Raw genomic sequence first — 25,269 nt, forward strand, 5'->3', positions numbered from 1 at the left:
AGATCAGTACCCAATGACAATGTACAGGGACACAATAGAAAATATAAAAGGTCACTGTCTGAATATTGGTATGACAGTCCAGTTACACTGTTGACGCCAATGAATGTAAAATGTTACAAGTAAAATAAAAAATACAAAAACACCAACTTTTTAATAAAAACAATATTTATGAAAATGGATAAAATACCATCACATAACAAAATGGCATATTACATGGACAGATAAAAAAATTAATATATATATGCTTACTAATATACAGTAGATATCATGTGGATCCACCACTAGGGGGAGCTGACTGCACACTGTGTATTCTTCAGTTCAATATATGAATAGTATGAGCTCCCCCTAGTGGTGGCTGCAAGTAACCAGAATGTTATTACCGGTATTTATCTCTATGTCCAGGAGATTTGGAGCTCTGTATTAGAAAAAAGGGAGCTCTGACCACTGAAGGGATATAGTAAGGAATTTATCAGAGCAAAAGATTAAACCTTTTTAGGTTAAAAAGTAAAAGATACTCAAAAGTGGAAATGTTTTAAAGGTACATCTAGACATGCATCCACATCACATCAAAACAGACATGACCCTGATGGGACCTTTTTAATGTATTTTTTGCACTGGGAAAACTCATTTAAATCAGACATCATACAGTACATGACGATCTCTTTCTAATAAAGCTAGAACCAGCCCTGCACCTCACATGGATCCAGAGATCTCCCCACTCATTGCTCTGCTATTTTTATATCTAGCTGTCAGCTCAGGATGGGGGGGATCCTTTTCTGCTGCAGCTCTCTCCCTATCACAGCTCAGGGGGCATATCCTTTCTGCTGCAGCTTTCTATCACAGCTCGGAGGGTGTCCTTTCTGCTACAGCTCTATCACAGCTCACCAGATGTGTCCTTTTTGCTGCAGCTCTCTCCTTATTACAGTTCAAGGGGCGTGTCCTTTCTGCTACAGTTCTCTCCTTATCACAGCTAAGGGGGCACATCCAGGGGGTGATTTTTTTACTACTGCAACTCTCTCCCTGTCACAGCTCAAGGGCATGTCCTTGCTGCTGAAATTCTCTCCCTATTACAGCTCAGGAGGCATGTCCTTTCTGATGCAGCTCTCTCCATGTAACTGTCACAGTTTCTAACAGTAGATAAGGCTGGTGGCAGTTAAAGGATGGAACCGAGTATGTGCGCCAACCTCAGTCATATTGTAGTTGTGTCTCCATTCTCTAGAATATTGGCTGAAGATGTCAGAATCTTCATTTCCTCTTGTCTTAAGGCTTCCACCAAAACCAGGTGAGGATCCGCTGTCTTCTCACTTTTCCGAGATGAGATCTGAAAAGACAACAATGCAATGAAAATGTACAATTCACACAATGTCTGATGGGTGGGGTCCCTCCAGTGAAACCACCACCTATCGAAAAACCAGGGTCCCCCTTAGGACCAAGCCAATTTGGAAGCAATGTTTTAAATTTTTCCTCCCTGTCTTCCAAGAGCCGTAACTTTTTAATTTTCTTGTGACAAGGCCAGAGGAGAGCTTGCTTTTTTTGTGGGACAGTTGTGGTTTTTAATGGCACTATTTAACATACCATAACTTTCGCCCTATAAGACGCATTTTTCCCCCCAAAAGTGGGGGGGAAATGCCCCTGCGTCTTATGGGGCGAATACTAATGAGCACTTCTATTATGGAAGCGCTCATTAGTACCGGAGGAGCACGAAGCGGTGAAGGCTCTGTACTTACCGCTTCCTGGTCCTCGGCTGTCGGCTGTGCACGCCGGTTCACAGCACAGCCGACAGCGGGAGGAAGAAGAAAGGGGGGGCGGTGATAGAGGTTTATTTATTTTATTAAACATGAGGCAATAGGGGCTGATCTGATTTACAACAGGTAAAGGTCTGCAGTTCATGGGTATCATCTGCCTACACACAAGAAGACATGGTGGAATTTCCAATTCTATTCTATGTAGAAGAATTAAAATGAGGGGCAATCTCCATAAAATAGAGAGCTACGATTTGATAACTGTGTTTAAAGGAGTTCTCTAAGACCGAGAAGCTATTTTAACCCCTTAACAGTTTTTCCCAAGCACTGCTTTATCTCTGAGCTTTGTCATTGAGGCAATGGGGGCTAATATGAGAGGCAGTGGGGGCTGATAGGAGGTCTGATTGGGGGTCATTCACATTCGGGTCTGAGCTGAGGTCTTGTTGGGGTCCTATTAACATTGGGGGTCTGATTGGGGCTATTAGGTGAGGTCTGATAAAACATTTTTTTTTATTATTGTCCCCCTCTGAAACCTAGGTGCGTCTTATGGGCCGGTGCGTCTTATAGGGCCAAAAATACTGTAATGCATCGCGGAACTGTGAAAATGGTATTCGTGCGGTGGAATAAAAAGCTATTCCACCACTGTTTTGGGGGTTTTGTTTTTGCGACTTTCACTGTGGGTTAAATATTAGATGACGCCCTCATCCTGCAGGTCAGTGCGAATACAGCCAAACCAAGTGCATATACCCTTTATTCTGTTTTACTATTTGTAAAATGACATAAAATTGCTTTGCATCGCCGTATTATGACACCCATAACTTTTTTATTTTTTTTGACACCCATAACTTTTTAAGTAGGTTTGCTTTGTATGGACATACAGTCAGAGGTGGGACCCGCGCCTATCAGACAGTGGGGGCATATCCTAGCGATATGCCCCCATTGTCTAAGATGGGATAACCCCTTTAAAGGGGTTCTGCACTTTGTTTACACTGATGATCTATCCTCTGGATAGATCATCAGCGGGGGCCTGACACCAGGGACCCCCGCCGATCAGCTGTTTAAGAAGGCAGCGGCGCTCCAGCAGCGCCGCGGCCTTCTCACTGTTTACCGCAGGCCCAGTGACGCCACGACTAGTATCAACTGGCCTGGGCGCGGCTAAGCTCTGTTCACTTGAATGGAGCTTAGCCCCGCCCAGGCCAGTTGATACTAGTGTTGACGTCACTGGGCCAGTGGTAAACAGTGAGAAGGCCGCGGTGCTGCTGGAGCGCCGCTGCCCTCTCAAACAGCTGATCGGTGGGGGTCCCGGGTGTTGGACCCCCACCGGTCAGATGCTGATGATCTATCCAGAGGAGAAGAATGACCTGCAGTTCCAGACTCAACCATCAGGCAACTGTGGCGCTGTTACTAGAAGAAAGCAGTCTTTTTTTTTCCGCATAAACCCCTTTAGAGTCTACCTAGCTAAAGGGGTTTAGTGAAATATCCATATCTATTTTTCTGGACAAAAATGTAACTACAATTTAATTTCAAATACGTTTCCCTGACTCACCTCGTCTAGAGCACGGGTGGTCTGTTCTAGTAAATGGAGGCAGAGTTTCCGCACAAGTTCCACGGATGCCCGCTCACAAGACTCAGACACAAAACTTCCCAGAAGAATTTTTTTCCAGGATGTGCTGAAATCAAAACATTGAGGAGAGAGAAAAAAAATTAGGAAAAAATTACTGAATTCTTTCTCATTTCATTATTTCTTATCCCCTTTACAGAAAACGTTATGTGTTCCTGTAATAGCAGCGTCTAATGAAGCTGGCTGGTAAGGACCAGGCCCTTCCAGAAGAAACAGATCTGACGTAATCATTATTACCGCAGCACAATTCCTTTACTCTGGCATCCAATAATCCGGCACTTGTTTCAGGCTAAGGACTGAAATAAAATGTGGAACTGCTGACAGCACTAGGCAGGGGCTGAGGTGAGCAGGACAAGCATACCTTTTGGGTAGGTTTATTATCAGCAGTAGGGCGAATATGAACTTTTATTCTGCTCCTAAATGTAACCAGGGCAGAGTTTTAGGCCTCTTTCACAGGGGCGTCATGTTTTTTGCCCGGATAAGATGCGGGGGCTTTGCGGGAAAATGCACGATTTTTCCACGCGAGTGCAAAACATTGTAATGCGTTTTGCACGCGCGTGAGAAAAATCGGCATGTTTGGTACTCAAACCCGAACGTCTTCATAGAAGTTCGGGTTTGGGTTAGGTGTTCTGAAGATGCTATTATTTTCCCTTATAAAATGGTTATAAGGGAAAATAATAGCATTCTTAATACAGAATGCATAGTACAATAAGGCTGGAGGGGTTAAAAAAAAAATTATAATAATAATTTTACTTACCTTAATCCATTTGATCGCGCAGCCCGGCTTCTCTTTTGTCTTCTTCTTTGCTGTGCACAGGAATAGGACCTTTGATGACGTCACTGTGCTCATCACATGGTCCAATCACATGGTTCATCACCATGGTGAGGGACCATGTGATTGGATCATGTGATGTGACGTCACCACAGGTCCTTAGCCGGCAGCTCAACATTACAGAATAGGACAGAGATCCGCAACTACGCGATCAAGTGGACTCGGTGAGTTAATTTATTTTACTTTGCATTCTGTATTTAGAATGCTATTATTTTCCCTTATAACCATGTAATAAGGGAAAATAATACAGATCGGGTCCCCAGCCCGATCGTCACCTAGCAACCATGCGTCAAAAATCGCACCACATCCGCACTTGCTTGCAGATGCTTGCGATTTTCACGCGGCCCCATTCACTTCTATGGGGCCTGCTTCGCGTGAAAATCGCACAATATAGAGCTTGCTGCGATTTTCACTCAACGCACAAGTGATGCGTGAAAATCAACGCTCATGTGCACAGCCCCATAGAAATTAATGTGTCAGGATTCATTGCGGGTGCAATGCGTTCACCTCACCTCTGCATTTGGCTGCTTCACAACCCCTCCCCTCTGCTTTGAGTGACAGCTGTAGGATCCAACCAGTAGACCACTACAGCTGTCACTTAGAGCCGAGGGGAGCGGCTAGGAAGTTCAATGCGGAGAGCATTTCACAGTGAAGCTCCACCCTGGGCACTTGCAGGAGCAAAACATGGCAGAATAATAGTTCATATTCACCCTATTCCTCAAGGAGCAGAACAAAATGTTATGTCCACACTACTCCTGATAATAAAGCTCCATAAAATGCACATGTATCCTGTACTCCTCAGACTCTACCTAGTGCAGTCAGCAGTTTAGCATGGTCGTGACTGCTGACAGACTCTCGTAAACGGCCGATAATAAATCAGGTTCTCACGTGTCTATTGCATACTGTCCCCTCCGCCACCACTTTTACCTGAGGACCCTACCCCTCTCTAGCCGCTTCATTCAGTGCTCTCCTGTTCTTTCACCTTCAGGTCTCCTGTACATGTAGCGTAATTGCTGCAAATTTACGGACTCAAAATCTGCAGCATAATACAATGCCAGCAAAGTAATGAGATTTTAACAATTTTAAGTTTTCTGCCTGTGCGGATTTCGGCAGAAAAAAAAAAATCAGCCCCATGTAAGAACACCTAATACCCTTATCCACATGATGGGGAGGATAACAGATTAGGTCCCAAGTCCCCCATTTGAATGAACTGGCGGTCTAGCATGCACACTGCTGCATCATTCATCTCTATGGGGCTCCTGGAGAAGTCAGATCACTGTACCTACCTGTCTCCCACAGTCCCATAGAGATGGTGCACATGCTCGACCTGCCACTCCATTCCTACAGGAGCATAGTACTCCCATTATCATGAATGGTTGGGGTCTCAGCAGTAGGTCCCCCACTCATCGAACAGCAATCCCCCTATTGAGTGGCTAGGGGATAACATGTTCCAACTGGAATAACCCTTTAAGGGTGCAATCACACAAATCGCGGATCCACAAAACAAGGGCACTGGCCATGTGCACCCCACACCATGACTTCAATGGGTCCGCAGCACAACGCAGGGCGCACACAGTCAGTGGACGCGTTTTGCAGATCTGCAGTTTGCGGACCACAAAACGAGCATGGATGTCACACGTTCATGTGAATGCACCCTAAGCGGAACTTTAGAGGTTGTCCCATTATGTCAACTGCTCCCCAATCTCCACAGGATAAGGGATAAGACAGTGTCTTATAGGTGGGGGCCCAACCATTGGGATACCTGTGAGCACAAAAATGGGGGTCCCTGCTCCCCCATTTGCACGGAGCGGCAGTCACACATGCATGCCGGCGCTCCATTCAGCTCTATGGGACTGCTGGAGATAGAGCGTATTACAATCGCTGGCCTATCTGGCAGTCTCATAGAGTTGCATGAAGCAATAGACAGTCACGCCAGCATATCTCCTGCTCCATTCAAACAGGGAGCAAGGACCCCCGTTCTTGTGGTCGGCAGGGGCCATAGCGTTCGGACCTCTGCTGATCCTGAAGATAGGGGTAAGTTGTCTTAAAAACAACCCCTTTAAGTCAATAGTGATGAATAAAGAAGGTCCCCAAGACACTTTGCAGCAGCAGGGGCTGCACAGTACACCCTTCAGATGCTGCAGAACCTCAAGAAAGAAGCTGCATTGTATCTTATCGATGAAGTTCTGCAGTAATTGGGGAGGGGTACAAAGCACTTTACACAAGCTGTGGCAGTAAAACACTATTTAGCTGCTGCAGAAGATCTTTGAAAATAGAAGTGAAAATCTTATGTCAGTCACTGAGCGACTAAAGTCATTCATCTCTCGCTCACAGCGACTACGGGGTGTGCTCCGGAAGCAGGAGACGGTATGTCATCCTGTCAGGTCTGGCCATTCACACTGATCACTTAGGCAACTTTCACATGTACGGTAAAGCCTTCCGGTAATATGACGGGAATCGGCCAGAAAAAAACCTGCGTGTGCAGCGTATTTTTTTCCTGGCCATCCCCAGTATATTTGCCGGGTAGCGGCTGGATCTCCCCCGGACTCCATTATAGTTAATGGGGCCGGCGGGCATTCCGGTACCGTTCGGCAATGCCAGATCCAGAGAGCTCTGCCAGATCTCTTACTGCATATGTGAAACTAGCCTTACTATCTGAACCTATGTAATTAGATGCAAAATATACAGGAAAACTAATAACTTCATAAACAGAGGTATCAAGATGAAACGAGTGTCATACAACTCATCAGCGCCAAGGCACAGTAGTCTGCAGGCTGTAAGGAGCCTCCAGGAGGGGCCATCTGGTCCAAATGTCAGGTTCCTGGAAAGAGAAAGAGAGTGTCTAATGGATGGCACAGAATTACTGCCGATGTCCCCAAGACGCCAGAGATACACTAAAAGTTCCTGGACGTTTACTGTCGCACCTACACGGTCGTGAAAAGTGGTCACGATGAACACTAGGATGTGCCACTAATGTCACATAGGTGTAGGTCCCACCTCAGGAACCCGCACCTATCTCTACAACGAAACTCCCAAAGTGAAGGAAAGCGTCCTCCATTCATTTCTATGGAGCGGTGGCTGCGCTTGCGCGGTGCCCTCTCCATTTCTATGGGACTTCTGGAGATAACCAAGCCCGTTGCTCAGTTATTTTCAGCACTCCCATAGAAATGAATGACTGCGCGGTAGGGTCTCCTTCACATTGGGAGCTCAGTTCTGGGGACAGGAGCAGGTCCCTGAGGTGGGACTTACACCTATCTGACACTGGTGGCATATTCTAGTGATATGCCAACCATGTCTGATGTGAGACAACTCCTTTAAAATGTTGTGACGCATTGCTGCTGACCCTTCCACAGCAGATACTTGACTTCTTTATCTAGAAGAGTCGCCATAGGACCTTATTGTCTAGAAAGGCATAAAAGTGACTGAAACACATAATAAATCTGCCATGCTGTAGGTATGACACTTATCTAGCACATTCGGCTAAGGCTCTGTTCACTTTTCCATTGAAGGCTTTCTCAGAAATTTCATAAATATTTGAATGGAACACGAGCACAGCATGCAGCCCTATTGTATCCATCGATGGAAACCCCACATCAATGGGGTCCATCAGGAGCTACTGGGGGCGTGTAAATGGACCCTTCAATATACTGCTAAAAAACACCACGTACTGAGGGGCAATCTGAGGTGGATGATGAAAAGGAACTTACTCTAAAAAGCCATTTTCTTTAAGAAGTGACCATTTCTTCTGTAACTGTTTGTCTTTTCTGGAAACAAACTGAAGGATGGCGTCTAGAAGAATTACAATCATTACGGATGAAGAAGATGAATTGATAGATAGATAGATAGATAGGGGAAGAATAGATAGATAAATAGATAGACAGATAGATAATTATGGAGCTGCACTGAAGACTACACAAACCTCTTGCCACATACACACTTTGATGAGGATTGTGAGCTGCAATAAAGCCATACTCCAGGAGGAGGCGCTGGTTATCATGATGAGCGTAGCATATGAACACCTGCTCGTATTTCTTGTAAGGAACCTTAGTCCTTATCTCGTAACATCGATTCTTCTCATTGAAAGAAGCTTCCACCTGAGATGGAGGAAATAAGAGCCAAATGTCAGGCAAATGACTATCACTAAAACAGAGAATATATTGTCCAAAGAATATCCATAGAGAAGCCAGGAGATGAAATGAACTCCCCCTCCCTCTCAGTAGTCACAGCAGGAGCCCCCCCACCCTCCCCTCTCAGTAGGAGCCTCTCCCCTCCCTCACAGCAGGAGCCTCTCCCCTCCCTCACAGCAGGAGCCTCTCCCCTCCCTCACAGCAGGAGCCTCTCCCCTCCCTCACAGCAGGAGCCTCTCCCCTCCCTCACAGCAGGAGCCTCTCCCCTCCCTCACAGCAGGAGCCTCTCCCCTCCCTCACAGCAGGAGCCTCTCCCCTCCCTCACAGCAGGAGCCTCTCCCCTCCCTCTCAGTAGTCACAGCAGGAGCCTCTCCCCTCCAGTCTCTCTACAGACAAAATAAACACTAGGGGGCATAATTACTCCAGTGAAATCTTTGCAGTCATATTACATACATACATATTACATACATACATATTACATACATATTATTACATATGCACCAGTCAGGCAGTCTCCCGTTACCTGCACGCCAGCATTGTGGTTCAGGAGATCTAGATATGGCGCCAGAGCATACACATCCTGCTCAGCAGAGAAACATTCCCTGTGAGCGTGTTTCATGTACACCGTCCTGGTATTCACCGTGCACCAGGCCCACCGCACGGCCTCATAGCTTAGTATGTTCTCCGGGGCCTCCGGAAACAAGGGACTGAGGGACTTGAAGAACGGCAATGCTGAGGAGTAGAATTCCTGAATGGCGCTCCTCTGCTCCACGGCTTTCTGCCTCACAGGATCCGGCAAATAGTTCACCGTCTCTTCTTCCCAGTACACCGGACAGTCGTAGGCACTAGGCAACACGTCCAAGTACGGCTTCCATGGGGACTGATCTCCAAGGTACTTCTCCAAGACCAGGAACGTGCACAGAGCCAGCAAAGGGGACACAGGGGGGCGCCACCTAGACAAAAAACATAAAAATGCTCCATAAATGGCAATGATGCTGGTCTGATGCTCCCGAGATGAGCTTGTCCTTTGGTCCTCATGATGAATACTAAACCTGCTGAGCCTGGATGTTCATGGCTCTGAATGACAACTGCATGTGGGAGCATAGCGATGTCACTGCCATGACCTGCACATGGGTATCGCGCATGCACAGCGCAGTGAGGCGTACTGTCCCTGCCTCAGATGCACATACATCCGATGCCTCTGGAAATAAGTCCTTGTCTCATCTCCGGCAAATTTTGACTTCTTTCACCGCTTTCGGTGCTGGTGAACTTCTGCCAGCACGCGACAGGTCCTCTTTATAGTGGTTATGTCATGTTTAAAAGTAGCAATCTAACAGTCCGCCAATAAGCTGTTCTGCAGCAGCTCCAGCACCGGAAGTACAGAGCTCTGTCTATTGTGAAGTGGAAGGAGCTGGTAAATGCAGTGCTGCTCCCACTAAGGTATGCTCCGTCCACCACACAATGGATGGCGCTGTGTGGTTCCTGCGCGAAACAGCCGATTGGCGGGGGTGCGGGGAGTCTGATCAGATACTCATAACCCATCCTGAGGATCAATATCAAAATCTTGGACAACCCCTCTTATCTCCCAATTTATCTAAATTGAACCATAAAGCAACTTTGCAAATAGTCTTATTAAAAAAGATCTATTGTCTTGTTTCCAAACCTCCTACCGCCCCCGACATACAGTTGGTAGGTTAGCGGGATGTAGGGGACACGGCGTCTAAAACGCTGGTCTTAATAAATGACCTTCATAGTTCTCCTGCCCTGTAGGACCCGTCCTGCATTACACATCCATTCATTTCAATGGGCACTTTGTAATGCTTCATTTCACCTATGGTGGCGCTGCAGAGCAGGTCTCCCACAGATGACAGCTGATCACTGGAGGTCCCAGCAGAGGGTCACTTTGTGATCGGTTTATGGTCAAGGGATTCTTCTAATAAGTAGGAATTAGCAGAGAACCCCCAGGACAGCAGCCCACGTGCCCTTCTAGTCATGGTAGCCATAAGTGGTCCACTCACTAGAATTAGCATTGAAATTGAAAACTGAATTGACATACAGTACTGATATTGATGCTAAGTTTTATGTCGATACCTGAAAAACCAACATGGAGTCATGAAATGCTTACCCGTGGATATATTTGCCAAGGTAACTGGTGAGGACCGTGCTGGTGGTGAGCAGGCAAGATTCTGGCAGGGAGATGATCAGCTCTCCTGGCTGGGAAGAGGACAGAGATCGGGTAAACTGGGGTTTAGGTCCCTTAAAGGAATATTCCAGTTGTTAAAAGTTATTCCCTATCCACAGACTAAGGGATAACTATTACACTGGGTGGGGTCCTACAACTGGGAGAACAAGCACCTCTTACCCCTTGGAGACCCCCAAAATGAAGGGAGTGGCAGGTTGTGCTTGTGAGTTCAGGGGATAGCGATCCGTGATCTACAGAACTCCTATAGTGATGGATGAAGCTAAGGCTAAATGCTCCGTTCATTTCTGGGGGCTCTGATGATCGGAGTAGGACTCCCACTCATCTAATAGTTATCCCCTATCCTGCGGATAACTTGTAATACCTTTTTAAAAGCAAAATTCACCTGAACTTATCATCGGATGCATCAGAAGATACACAAGACACAATCCCACCACACAGAAATTGGCAAAACCCTACGGAAGCAGCCTGGACACCTAAAGTTCATAAATGTACGGCGGAAGTCTGCTGTTTTACACGGCAAATACTCGGGGCTATTGTCTACGATTGGCAATAACGCCCATTGAAGATATTTAAACCTTCAGATGCAGTGGTCAATTGTGGCACCTAACAGCAAAAAACGTAGGCACCCGCGAGCAGCAATTGGGAGAGCCATTGGTTCGCTCTGAAAGCTCTGGTCTCTCTGAAGAAACCAGGAGTTTTGGAGCTGTAGTTCCTATGGAGCCCTGGGGGTTTTATAGGTATGTGCTGAATGCCTTTCTAAGGGCTCATGCACACGACTGTGACGTTTTTTTTTTGCGGTTCGCAAAAAAACGGATCCTGCCCGTGTGCCTTCCGCAATTTGCCAAAAGAAACAGGAGGCCCATTATAGAAATGCAAAACGTACAAGAATAGGACATGCCTAATAATTTTTGCAGGGCCACGGAACGAAGCAACGGATGCGGACAAAACACAGTCCATTGAAATTAATGGTTCCGTATACGGAACGCAAAAAACGTTAGTGTGCATGAGCCCTTAATGTGAGGCACAGGGTCTTATTACTTTAGTACCTCCATGTGCCTCACATCAATATTAACCCCATAATGGGCAACATGGGGTTAATGTGAGGTACATGATGGGGTCATTTACTAATAATGTGAGGCACTTGGAAGTCTAAATTGATAAAACCATGTGCCTCACGTTGATAACCCCGTCAACTACATCCTCACATAATGGGCAACATGGGGTTAATGTGAGATACATGATGGGGATACTTTCTATTAGGGTGCATTCACACAACCGTAGTGTTTTGCGGTCCGGAAAACACGGATACCAGCCCGTGTGCGTTCCGGCACTGTGATAGAAATGCCTATTCTTGTCCGCAATTGTGGACAAGAATAGGACACGCTCTATCTTTTTTGTGAGGCTGCGGAACGGAACTACGGAAGCGGACAGCACATGGTGTGCTGTCCGCATCTTATGCAGCCCCATTGATATGAATGGGTCCGCAGCCATTCCGCAAAATTGCGGAACGGGTGAGAACCAGTTTATATGGTCGTGTGAATGTGAGAAACTGGGGTCCAAATTGATAAAAACCATTTGCCTCACATTAACAGTAAGTATCCCCATCATGTATCTCACATTAACCCCATGTTGTTCATTATGTAAGGATGTAGTTGACGGGGTTATTATTAACGTGAGGCACATGGTTTTATCAATTTAGACTTCCATGTGCCTCACATTATTAGTAAGTGACCCCATCAAGGAACTACTCACATAATGGGCAATTGACACTTTGTCAAAAAAAAACAACCCCGAGGTTATTGTGTGGGTATTTTTTGTTGTTTTTTTTATGCATGGTATTGAATGGTATCGTGTATCACAATACTTTTTCTTGGTATCGAAATCGAATCAAAATGTTGGCATTGTGGCAACACTATTCTACTGACCCGGAGAATACAGGTCAGGTTTACCGTATGGTGCACGTCATAAAAACAAAATCCAACCCAAGTTGGATTTTTTTTTTCCAGCTTCCCACTACATTGTATGCAATAGTAAATGATGCCATTAGAATTTGTCTCTCATAAATACGAATATGTGAACGGATAAATTAAAAAAAAGTTACGGATCCGGAAAGGCAGGGAGTAAAAAATGACAAATCGTCCAGGGCCAAAACAGTTAAATCAGTGCATCAGCCGCTAAACCTGACCCGAGAAGAAAATATGTGCATATTAACTATTTACCTATCTAATTGCAAACTCTATATTACTTATTGCTGAAAGTGCATCATCACCTACCTGCAGCAGCTGGGTGGTCATCAGCCCCCTCCCCGTATCTAGGAGATAATTATAAGCAGGTGTTAGACAGGGAAACCAGGGTGGGAGATGGTCTCCTACTTGTCACAGTAAGGCCGAATGCACACGGCCATGTTCCGCGGCATGCCGGGCTGGATTCCTGTATAGAGCAGAAGCGCATGGCGTCATTGGTTGCTATGACGCCGTGCGCTTCAGTAATACACTGGTATAGCGTATTACTGTAGTGCAGCGGTGGCATGAAGCGCACGGCGTCATAGCAACCAATGACGCCGTGCGCTCCTGCTCTGAACAGGAATCCAGCCCGGCATACCACGGACCGCTCTCGGCCGCGGAACACGGCCGTGTGCATTCGGCCTAAATGGAAAGGAGGATCAGACTACACAGGGCATGTTTGTAGTCTGCACAGCAGCTGAATGCATAAAACGGCAGGAGATGATTAAAGAGGTTGACGCATCAGATTCCGGCCGCTGCAGCAAACAGTTCCTTTTGCCAGGCCTTGATGGACCTCCGTCCAGGTAATACATGAAAAGCTTGAGCCCACCACAACAGGAGCTGCTCTTCAGACCAAAGCTCTTTTCTGGCCTGTGCAGGTGGGTACCAAGCAGGGAGCCCTGCCCCCATGACATGCATATGTCCTAATAGGGGATCCACAGGAGACTGGAAGCGGCGCTGCAGTAACCAGCTCCATCCACTACAAAATGGATGGCGCTGTGTAGCTCAGGCACCAGGGCTACTGCAGAACAGCTGACTGGCAGGGTTGTCGGAAATGGGACTGCCGCCGATCCAATACTGATGAACTATTCTGAGGATAGGCCATCAATAGTGAAGGAGTGGACTAGCGATTTGTCTCATTAAGAGTCCTTCACCTGTGAGGGGGCTGCCCCCGCTGCTGAAGAAGCTCCCCCCGCTGCTTGATTGACAGCAACGGACATCTCGCCCAGGCCTGACAATCTCGCCTCCGCTCCGAGTAGCGACACAAGCACAAAGGCTCTGCTTCTAAAACAGCGATTGTGCCGCTACTCGGAGGATGTCTATCCCTGTCAATCAGGCAGCGGGGGGAGCTTCTCCATCAGCGGGGGCAGCCCCTCACAGGTGAAGGACTCTTGATGAGACAAATCACTAGTCCACTCCTTCACTATTGATGGCCCCCCCGAAGGACTCTTGCTGATGAGACGAATTAGTACGAAATCAATTTGCTCATCTCTAGAGCGGACAAAACCTTTAAAACTTCAGTTTTTTTTGCGGACCCATTGAAATCAATGGTTCCGCCTACCGTCCGCAAAAAAAAAACGTAACAGACGCGGATAGCCCTAAGGAGGACATGCAATTCCTTAAAGGGAACCTGTCACCGGGATTTGATGTATAGAGCTGAGGACATGGGTTGCTAGATGGCCGCTAGCACATCCGCAATACCCAGTCCTCATAGCTCTGGGTGCTTTTATTGTGTAAAAAAAAACGATTTGATATATATGCAAATTAACTTGAGATGAGTCAGAGCTTGAAAATATGACTCTTCTCTGGTCACACAAGTAAGATATGACTCTTATGTTAATTTGCAGATGTATCAAATCGGTTTTTATACACAATAAAAGCACACAGAGCTCTGGGGACTGGGTATTGCGGATGTGCTAGCGGCCATCTAGCAACCCATGTCCTCAGCTCTATACCCAAAATCCCAGTGACAGGTTCCCTTTAAGGAATTGCATGTCCTCCTTAGGGCTATCCGCGTCTGTTACGGTTTTTTTTTGCGGACGGTAGGCGGAACCATTGATTTCAATGGGTCCGCAAAAAAAACTGAAGTTACTCCGTGTGCATTTTGTTTCCGTATGTTCACATGTCCGTTCCGCCAAAAAATAGAACACGTCCTATTATTGTCCGCATAACGGACAAGCATAGGACTGTTCTATTAGGGGACGACTGTTCCGTTCCGCAAAATTCAGAATGCACACGGACGTCATCTGTGTTTTGCGGTCGTGTGCATGAGCCCTTATAGAGCAGACTGTGATTTACCTGGAAAATGGGCCGTCCTGAGTCGCTTATCCCGGAATCCTCTCTCCTTCATCCACCTCATCAGCTGGATGTACGGCCTTCCATGACTCTGATTCACTACAGGCGATAACAGCAAATGACTCCGGTCCTACAACCCCTTCCCTTCACAGACATTCCCCTTAGGGCTCATGCACACGACCGTGTTTTCTTTCAGTGTCCGTTCCGATTTTTTTTTTGCAGCCCGTATGCGGAACCATTCACTTCAAACAGAACATTTCTGTATGTCCGCAAGTCCGTTCCGCAAAAAAAAAAATAGATCATGTCTTATTCTTGTACATTCTGCGGACAAGGACAGGCATTGTTACAAGGGATCCGCATAACGGATGCAACACGGACATCACACAGATGTCATCAGTTGTTTTTTTTGGGCGGATCCGTGTTTTGCGGACTGCAAAATACATACGGTCGTGTGAATGAGCCCTTAAAGTGTCCCTGTACTTTAGAAAAGCTTGTGTTATGTCATAGTGACAGATCTAAGGTGTAGATCGGTGCGCTGAGACCCCCGCCGATCGCTAGAAGGAGGAGAGAATAGCACCCACACAGAGCGATCTAGCTCCTCGCTGCTGGAAATGGACTGGAGACGATCTCGTAGACCTTCTATTGCGCCCGTCTTCAGCGGCGAGGGGAGGCCGCGCTCTGTGTCGGTGTTTCTTTCTCCCCCTTTTTAGGATCGGCAGGGTTATTTCATTATTCAATGGCTGTAGATTCTCTTTCGTGGCACGTGGACTGTCACAAGACGCGCCAAATTTATTACAGGTCACACACCTGGCCCATCTCACTCCTGTGCACACCGGGGGTCATTTACACAGCAGGGACTAACAGTGAACAGAAATCTGCCAACAGATGCCCTTTAACTGGGCACGAGTGACCCATGTAACAGGCTTCCTATGAATTATGGGCGTGTGAGTCCCTGGAATAGAGAAATTAGACTGTAAGCTCACTGGGGCAGGGCCGATGTGAACATACAGCACTGTGACACATGTTGGTGCTGCCCGAGAACCTCTGTACCTGTAGATAAGACCCGGTCCTGGTCTGATGTTACCTGTAGATGTCTCCGGCCCTTTCCTCCTCCTCCTACCCGTCCGCCCTCGTTTAGGACTCATTCTTCATACTGGTTTGTACCTTTTAATAAAATGCAGAAGACGAATATCAGCACGTGGCCTATGGGTGGCTGGACACAGGGGCTCCGCTACGGTCTGACAGCTCAATGACTGTCCACAGGGGCAGCCCCCTCGTGGAACATTATAGCAGATCACTAGCACACTCTGATCAGTGGGGGTCCCACTTCTGGAATAGGACCCCTTCCTTCTCGGTATCGGTTGTGCACCCCGCTGATCGAAGCAATGGCCTATCCTAGCAATATGACCTCTCACACCACAAATCACATCCTGTGTGGACGCCCCCCTACAGCTGGTTGTGCACATAGATTGGATGAACCCGTTGATTTCGGAGGGACCTCCCAACTCGCCCATGATGGCTGATGTGAGGGGAGATAAGGATCAGGCACTTGATCTTCTTCTCCCTGTTTATAGCACATGCATGCTCAGCCGAGCCGAGCGTTCATGTGCACAGAGGAGCGGAGGGAGGTAGTTGTCAGACAGGTACCAGGTGAGTAGCCTATACTGTAAAAAAGGGGTTTCGGAATTTAAGGTTGATTCCTCATCATTTTCAAGACCACGTCACACAGCTGCAGCCTTGTTACAATGTATCCATACTACAACGCAGCTAAACACAGCAGCTTCCCCTGGATTCCAGACTGGACAATTGGAACGAACCCTCAGCTGTGGTCAGTCCCGGATTACAGGCCATTTACACTGAGCTATCATCCAGTTTCACATGACAGGAGACAGGCTTACATCTCCCCCGATCTGGAGGTGAGGACTCCAAGAGCAGCGTCCATGTGGGAGACACAACTTTACTTCCGGGGAACGATACTTCCGCCAAAACGCCTCTTTGGATACAGTTGTGTGACGTCACGGACAACGCGGTGCTAGAGCTAAAGACTGCAGAAGTCTGTATTCCGTGCGGTGTCTCCGCTGACAACGGGCCGCCATCTTTCCAGAGTCTCGCAAAGCAGATTGTGTAGAAATTATGCACCATGTCATGTGGTGGGCGATAAATGACAAGTCTTGCTGGAATTTGTAGCATAGTGGTGACAGGGATCCATAAAGGGTGTATACTTTCTATATGGTATAAAACTTCCTCAAAAATGGCGTTAAAAGGTGCATTAAATTCATATATGGGGAACATGTACCCAAAATAGAGGTGGTTAAAGAGGAGCATGAAAAATGGGTAGCGCATTTGTGCTGGGAGGTCACTTTTTTGCAGTGGCATTGTCGGAGACTGTATTGGAAACCTCCGTCGCAGATTTAGTTTAAAAAAAATCAATGGAGATTTATCAAAACTGGTGTAAAGGAAAAGTAGCTTAGCTGCCTATAGCAACCAATCAGATTCCAGCTTTCATTTTTCAAAGGAGCACTCAAAAATGAAAGATGGAATCTGGTTGGTTGCTATGGGCAACTAAGCTAGTTTTCCTTTGCACCAGTTTTGATAAATCTCCCCAACAAAGAGGTCATCGGGCGCTGGTCCTTTCCATTATATGACAGATCTGTTGCCACAATTTTTATCCATATCTGATTGTTGGGTCCCCTGAACAGGTGGCGGGTCTGACCGCTACTGAGGACCCGGATGCCGGGCAGACACACAGAGGTGGGACCATCCCTCCGCTCTCTCAAGGTCCCCCATTTTCCTGATCGATGGGGTGTCGTTGGTCGTACCCCCACCGATCGGATACTTCTCAGCTATCCTGTGGATAAGTGATCATGCAGTATGGTAGGACAACCCCTTTAACACTCCATCATGTCTACGACTCCATTATTTCTTGGTTTGCCTCTCCTAAGAACAGAAGAGGAGATTTACGAAAGCCTATGCAATAAAAAAAAAAGTGATGTAGTTCTTCATGGCATCCAATTAGGTTGCTGCTTTTCCAAAAGGCCTCTTAAAATAGATCGCTATGGACGACCACTCCAGTTTATCCTTGCACTGGTATTTGATTAATCTTGCCCAGTGAACGCCTGGCACGGATATATGCCGCGGCCCATGGACGCACTTCGTTAATAATAGGTGTAATGATTGGAAAATTACAATTGTGTATATATCGGGTCCATAGAAATTGGGCAAATAAACTACTCACAAAAAGTGAGATACTTGGTTTGTGGGTGAAATTTCAGGATGAACCTAAAATGCACTCTAACCTTTACAAGTGAACTTAAAGGGGTTATCCAAGAGTATAAAAAGCTCCCCCATATACCCAGGCATCAATGGGGGAGCTTTTTATACTCTTGGGTAACCCCTTTAATGGACCTTCTCTAAACCGTCTGAATGCACATGTCCAATAGTTCAACGTTTCAGTACTTTTTGCACAAATTGCTGTTCCATTAATCGCCCAATAAATTTCCTGGTTCAATTAGAATTGGTATTTAAACAGTCCTCCTCATCATGCGGTTCATATTCTGACATCATGAGACCAAGACGACACCTAACAATTGATTGACAGTACCTCGCCTTTGTGAGGCTTAAAGCAGGATGTTCTCAGACAGAAGTGGCCACTGAGTGTCATCAGCAGGTTGAACAGAGAGACTTATGTAACAAGGCATATGTAACATCCCAGAGTATGTCACTAAACTCTGTCTCCCTGCTACAATATGTCAAGTGTATATTTATTGTCATCTTGTGTAGTCAAACTTTCCATTTTCCATTATGTGTATTTTCTAGGCCTGTATTATGTATTTGCTGTAATTTACCTGTCCGCCAGCAGGTGGCAGCAATATGTAGCAGACCATAGCCAGTTAGTATATCTAGCCTGGAATAGCCCATTCCATCCTAGCCTCTCCTGTGTGAGCAGAAGTGGGACGTTCCCATGTCCTGTCTCATGAGGAGGAGAGGAAGTTTAGTTAGTGTACCAGCCACCCCTGTCAGGGGCAAGCTGTGTTGGTAGGAGCTCCCAGAACCAGGGATCCCAACCCTGGATCCCGCCTCTGCTGAGGCAAGGATCCATCTTCCCAGCCTGAGTCATTTACCTAGCTGGTGACAAGCAAGCAACAACCTCCAGAACTTCAGATCTCCAGGACGGCATCATTCCCTGCGAGCAGTGCTGTGAGTACATATCCAGAGTCCAGGAGAAGCCAAATTCCTCCTCAGCTAGTCAGGCCCACTACAAGCAGAAGTCAGACAGAGCAGAAGATAAATACCTGCCAGACTCTTTAGGCACATGACAAGAAGCAGAATAGATGTAAATTCCTGCCACATATTGCCAATACCTGCTGGGACCCGAAAAGACTATTGCTGTAACTCGTTTGGATATCTGTTGCCATTAAGTAAAGACAAGTTGGATTATATCTCCTGTTTGGATCTCAATCATTCCACCATTACTCCTACTGACCACACTCTATTTTTTGCAAGTGAGCCAGGATCCAGGCGTCCAGCCGTACCAAGGTAGGAGACACCGTTGACACTACCATTGTCACGACCAGTGATACAACAACACTCCGGAACAACAAGCACTTACCTCCCGCAGCAACAGGGAGGAAGACCAACACCGATGACTACATGGTCCCCATGCGGACAGGATGCATGGCGGCACCAGGCAGAGCTGCTCACTGACTTGTAGTTCCCCCTCCGGGGAACCCGGGAGCCCTCTCACCGAAGGCACAAAACAGACAGGGAATATGTCTAGCATCCAAGCCGGTCAACACACCACACAGACCAGACATGTAACACAACACTAGACATAACAACACACCCTATACATAAACTTTCACAAAACATATACAAGGGAAAAAAGGGGAAAATACATAAGGATGACATCAGATGACCTCGATGTCTAACTAGGTGGCCCTCACACTGGAAGGATGGACTATCCAGGGCAGGAGCATAGCTCCAGCACACACCAAGGCTGGAGAACTACTGACCTCATTCTCACAACACCAGATTAAGTAGAGCCATGAGGCCACACCCATAACAAACCTAGCCAAGAAGTTAACCCCCCCCCCCCCCCCCCAGCACCAGACAGGGAAAGAACCAGAGGAAGGCGGAAAGCACAAACATGCTGTACCACAACGCGTTGCCACTGACAACCAGCATGCATGGCTAGCATGTCACTGCTCACAACAACAAGACCGTGACACAGCCATGACACTCATTTGCTTAAAGTTGTTCCTTTAGAGGGTAGAGTCCTGACCAAGTTTTCACCTCCAGTAGAAGAGTAGATATTCTCAACTAAGACTGGGCCCCCTCTTGCCCTAGGCCCCATAGCAGTCGCATGGGCTGCCGCTATGGTAGTTACGCCCCTGCCCCAGAATCTCAATGACCTGAGGGCCGTCCTTTAAAGAAGAGTGGGATGCCATGCCTCAGCAGAAAATAAGCCGACTTGTGAACAGCAGGAGACATCGTTATTAAGCTGTAATTGATGCTCAAGGCCACATGACAAGTTACTGAGACAGTGACATTATTTGTGGGCGTATACCCAGCACTGGTGTTGGCTTTTGTTTCAATAAATTGTTGAGATTAGGAAATCACCTTTACTGCTTCCACTTAAATGTCCTACTTTCATGATACAATATCACTATAGTGTGAACTGTTTACGTTTTCCATAAATTTCACCCGAAAGCCAAATATCCCTAACTTTTTGTGAGAAGTGGGTATGTCACTGCAGTGTGAATATGTGCATAACCTAGTACAGTAGTTCACCTCTGTGACCAGCAGATGGCAGCAGCATCACACAGCTCTATAAGAAGGAGGAAGACCTCAACCCTGGCCTTGCAGGGAGGAGCAGTTTGCCATCACTGCCTCCTGTGAGTACAAGCCCTGTCTGCCTCCTGCACTGTGCATTTCCTTCGCTCTTCTCGTGCACATTGTTGCAGTCACTATCAGCATGGCCGGGGTGAGGGTTGCATTAGTCACAGGGGGCAATAAAGGAGTTGGGCTAGCTGTGGTCAAGGCCTTGTGCAAGCAGTTCCAGGGAGACGTGTATCTGACAGCCAGGAGCCCCAACCTTGGAGAAGAAGCTGTCAAGGCCCTGAATAAGGAGGGGTTGTCCCCGCTCTTCCATCAGCTTGACATCAATGACCTGACCAGTATCCAGGCTCTAAGGGATTTCCTGAAGGCAAAGTATGGTGGTCTGGACGTGCTGATCAATAATGCAGGAATTGCATTTAAAGGTAAGTCCTTGCCACTTATGAGTAAGTTCACATATCTGGCATATTTTCCATTTTTCTCTTCTGGTCTAGGACCAGAAAAGCAAAATAAAAAATAATAAAGGAATTAAGCGCCAGGTCTGTAAAATGACATACAGAACTGGTGCCGACAGACCCCACTGATGTTAATGGAAATGGTGCAAGGCAAAATACTGCTGCATGCCGTCACCTGTGATCCACATCTTAAAAATAAAGACCACTAGACGGGGACAAAGTTTTCCGCTAGTGTGGTTCCGTATTTTCATAACTTTCTGCCATGCTTCTAACCCCTCCCAATTTCTCTCTATACATGCGTGATTCTGCACAGTCTTCATAGTAATGATACCCCTTTACAGTAGTTATTTCCCCTTGGTGCCCACCTTTGCAGTAGTTTTGTCTACTTGCTGTCCCCCTCGCAATCATGGTGCCCCCTTAGTGCATCCCTTGCAGTAAGAATGGCCCCAGTGATGCCCTCCTCACAATCCGGGACTGTCCTGCCAGATCTGGAAGCTCAGGAGTCATGCAGGAGGCCATAGCGTGATGATTAGAGGGGACGGCGCTCTTGTCTTGGTAGCTGTATAAATGCACAGTCATGCTGAGCTGGGTTTTCTCTATAACTTGTAATTCTGGTTTTATTTGCCTTCTCACCTTTTATCATAAAGTAGTTTTTTTTCTATTTAGGACACTAAATTAACAGATGCTAATTTCAGCTCCCATGGGGGTTTTAATCCTATCCAATCACAGTTCCATACCATACATGGGGCCCACTGGATTGTATCTCTGGGGTCCATACTGAAAACAGCATTGGTCATTGGAATCAGGAAAGATTTGTGCCTTAGAAGCATTGCTGTATACTCCCATATGCCTTGTGATGGCACATGGCGTCCATATAAAATAGGAGAAGTGCGGAGGGACAGAATGGGCACACCATAAAAAAAACAAAAAACTCTGTTTAGCTGAAATCTGTGTGAGACTAAAGTCCAGGCTCAGCTACACCCTAGAACTAGATGAAAGCTTACACAACCTGCTTCAGACTCCTCGAGCAATAGAATATTCTCACAAGGAGCATCAGATTATTTCAAGATTCTCCACCTCTCAATATTAGAGCTTCGAGAAGACGTACTTTATTAGTGGCGGTTTCTTACGCTTGATGCCACTTCATCGGACACCCTCTATCTTTTGAGATCTCTTAGAGGAAATGAAGACAGAAGACCTTTAATGGTGAAAAATCATAGCACAATTCCAATTTTGCCGGAATAATCTCGCCAACTGGGCTGTGAAAGGGGCAGGGCTTATGCAAGCCCCGCCTCATAGTGGCCATTTTTGTGGGCGTAACAATCCTTTTTGGGGCATTGCTGGCTTAATTGTCTCATTTCAGTTTCTACATGTTGGTGTAGGATTCTTGGATGTTCAAGGATGTCCAATTAAGTGCCTTCTCCTGTAGCAACCATGAGTTCCAATTATTGATGTACTATCTTTAGGAGAGGTCATCAAGATGAGATTGGCATGTGTCTGACTCCGGGCCCTCTGCCGATTAGCTGTTTCTGGCCCCCGAGCTCCTGAAAACAGCTGATTGGTGGTTGTGCTGGGTGTTGGACCCTCACCTATCTGATATTGATGGCCTGTCCTAAGTCCTGGAGAACCCCTTTAGAAGTACAACGTGTTCTTCATGTTTTGATATGGATCTGTGAAGAATCAGGAAATAATCTGATGCCCTATGTAAGAATTTGGGATTTTCAATGTGTCCATAGGCTGTGCATATCCCTTTTATTACCCTAGCTACAGGCACTATGTTTCAACATGGATCCCTAATGTGGCTACATGCGTGGGCCACTAACCTTCATGCTGAGTGGGATGGAAGTAAAACAAGTCTGTTTAGTGTAAAGAAGAAATCCATAGAACATCTGCTTGTGATTTCCCCGACTAGACATTGCTGAGGAACCAGAAGTACCACAGTCTACAAACACATCCTTTTATTATTCTTTACTTGTATAATTTATTTTACTTTCTGTATCCTTTTACCACAAAAGGTTTTTTCCACAATGTCATTAGGGCTTATACATACGAACATGTGCTGCCTGTTCCATGTATTGGGGACCACAAATGCACGGGCACCATCCATGTGGCTGGCACAGACAGACGCAGACCCTTTTTAACTTGAATGGGTCTGTGATCCATCTGCACCCGGTGTGAAGGGATAGACGGAAAACCGCAGAAGCACTCCGTAGTGCTTCCTTAGGGTTCTGTGCCTCCGTTCCGCACCGTACCTTTCGGATTGTGGACTCATTACCTGAATGAGTTCACATCCGTGATGTGATGCACAAACGTCCCGTGCCCGTTTATTGTGGACCCGCCAACAATGGTTGTGTGCATGAGCCCTTAGTTAAATTGATAGGCTATGAATGGCCCCCACTGATAACAAGAACAGTTGATGGGGCCTTGTCCTTGTGTTCCTGGTAGAAAATTGATCACACATGTCTGTTACTCTTCATTGATGACGTACCAAAAGTATACAACTTACTGGACCTAAACATGGCCCAAATCTCATGTTTCCATGTTCGATTTTTCCAGTTGCTGACACAACCCCATTTGCCACCCAAGCAGAAGTTACTTTGAAGACCAACTTCTTTGGCACTCTAGATGTTTCCAATGAGCTTCTTCCACTGATTAAACCAAATGGTAAGTATACAGTGATGGGAATGGACTATTTAAATGAGTTGTCCAGGTGTGTAATATTGATGACTTATTCTCCCAGTACTGATCAGCTGTTTAAAGCCATGAGCGCTGTAGGCCCTTCCTAGGCCAGTGACCTCACGTTCATCGATCACATGGCCTAGACGCAGCTCAGTCCCATTCTAGTGAATGGGGCTGAGTTGCTATACCAAGCACAGCCACTATACAATGTACGGCGCTGTGTTTGGTAAGCTGAGAGGAGGACGTGCCGATCCTCTTCAAACAGCTGATCGTCACGGGTGCCGGGTGTCTGACTCCCACCAGTCAGGTATTGATGACCTATCCTGAGCAATGGCAGACAGGGACGAGCCCCCCTAGCGTCACCAGCGCGTCACCACCCCCCCCCCCCCGCCATTGGATAACCGCTTTAATTAAGATGGTCAGTTCAGCTGGAATAATTTTATGGGGGCCTAGGGGAGATGAGCGGTTGCCATGTACCTCCTTTAACACAGTGGGGAACAATAGCATCAGGAAGGAGAAATCCCACCCAACATCAGGATAAAGATGATGGTTTATAGCCCCCATAGACATCATGTAAATAGCTTACAGTCGGCATTAATTTTCCATGGTTCTTCATAAACGCCATATATTTGTTCTCTTACAGGAAGAGTTGTCAATGTCTCCAGCATGGTCAGCCCCTCCGCACTCGCCAAGTGCAGCCCTGAACTTCAGGAGAAGTTCCGCAGTGACACAATCACTGAGGACGAGCTGGTGAAGCTGATGCAAAAGTTTGTGGAAGATGCCAAAAACGGAGTCCATCAAGAAAAGGGCTGGCCAAACACTTCTTATGGGGTGTCCAAAATCGGTGTAACAGTGTTGTCCAGAATTCAAGCTCGTCAGTTAAAGGAGACCAGGAAGGGAGAGGGCATTCTACTCAATGCCTGCTGCCCAGGGTGGGTGAGGACTGATATGGCAGGTCCAAATGCTACCAAGTCCCCAGATGAAGGTGCTGTTACCCCAGTATATTTGGCCCTTCTTCCTGTTTCAGCGGATTCACCATATGGGGAGCTGGTCAGTGATAAGAAAGTTGTTCCCTGGTAGACGTCAGATGCCAGTGAATCCAACCGCGGTGCCCTTAAGTCAGCTCTTGGCCTTAATTATTGATATAATGGTGGGCTATTTTTCTTCCCAGATGTAGTTTTATATGTGCAAATAAACTGTTACCTGAAATGTGTGGTTTTCTGGTCTTGTATGGTAGAGGAGACTGTGAGGTCACTACAATACAATAGGATAGCTGAGGAACCAAAAATTCATGCAATTCTTGGCAATACCACTTTTCTTAGGTCTAGTTCCCCCTTAAGGCCAGTTTCACACTATTGTTTACTCCCATGCCGTATCTGTACTACAGTGTACACCCGTGTGCTGCCGGAAGTCCACTCGGCCCCATTCAATATAATGGGGAGCGGGGTAGACCCGGCCACAGCACGGCAAATATGCC

At 46.7% G+C, this 25,269-nt stretch overlaps 2 protein-coding genes across 4 annotated transcripts; one reads left to right on the forward strand and one right to left on the reverse strand.

Annotated features, from left to right (window-relative positions):
* Window positions 1–210: 210 nt before the first annotated feature.
* LOC122933032 (SET domain-containing protein 4-like) lies at window positions 211–16,835 on the reverse strand. Of its 3 annotated transcripts, XM_044287765.1 has the most exons (11): window positions 16,722–16,835; window positions 15,908–15,987; window positions 14,827–14,922; window positions 12,799–12,836; window positions 10,448–10,536; window positions 8,846–9,275; window positions 8,115–8,289; window positions 7,903–7,984; window positions 6,936–7,016; window positions 3,289–3,412; window positions 211–1,321 (listed from the first exon to the last, which is right to left on the reverse strand). In XM_044287765.1, the coding sequence occupies exons 2-11, from the start codon at window positions 15,966–15,968 to the stop codon at window positions 1,190–1,192; spliced, it is 1,308 nt and encodes a 435-aa protein (XP_044143700.1). In that variant the 5' UTR covers window positions 15,969–15,987; window positions 16,722–16,835; the 3' UTR covers window positions 211–1,189. The 3 variants fall into 3 exon arrangements, with proteins under 3 accessions (XP_044143700.1, XP_044143702.1, XP_044143701.1); XM_044287767.1 differs by lacking the exon at window positions 14,827–14,922; XM_044287766.1 differs by lacking the exon at window positions 16,722–16,835 and having other exon boundaries at window positions 15,874–15,987.
* Window positions 16,836–20,697: 3,862 nt separating this feature from the next.
* Window positions 20,698–25,001, forward strand: LOC122933033 (carbonyl reductase [NADPH] 1-like). The gene is made up of 3 exons (XM_044287768.1): window positions 20,698–21,083; window positions 23,670–23,777; window positions 24,436–25,001. The coding sequence occupies exons 1-3, from the start codon at window positions 20,798–20,800 to the stop codon at window positions 24,870–24,872; spliced, it is 831 nt and encodes a 276-aa protein (XP_044143703.1). The 5' UTR covers window positions 20,698–20,797; the 3' UTR covers window positions 24,873–25,001.
* The last annotated feature ends 268 nt before the right edge of the window (window positions 25,002–25,269 follow it).

Source organism: Bufo gargarizans, chromosome 3, assembly GCF_014858855.1.
Source record: "Bufo gargarizans isolate SCDJY-AF-19 chromosome 3, ASM1485885v1, whole genome shotgun sequence".
Taxonomy (NCBI): Eukaryota; Metazoa; Chordata; class Amphibia; order Anura; family Bufonidae; genus Bufo; species Bufo gargarizans.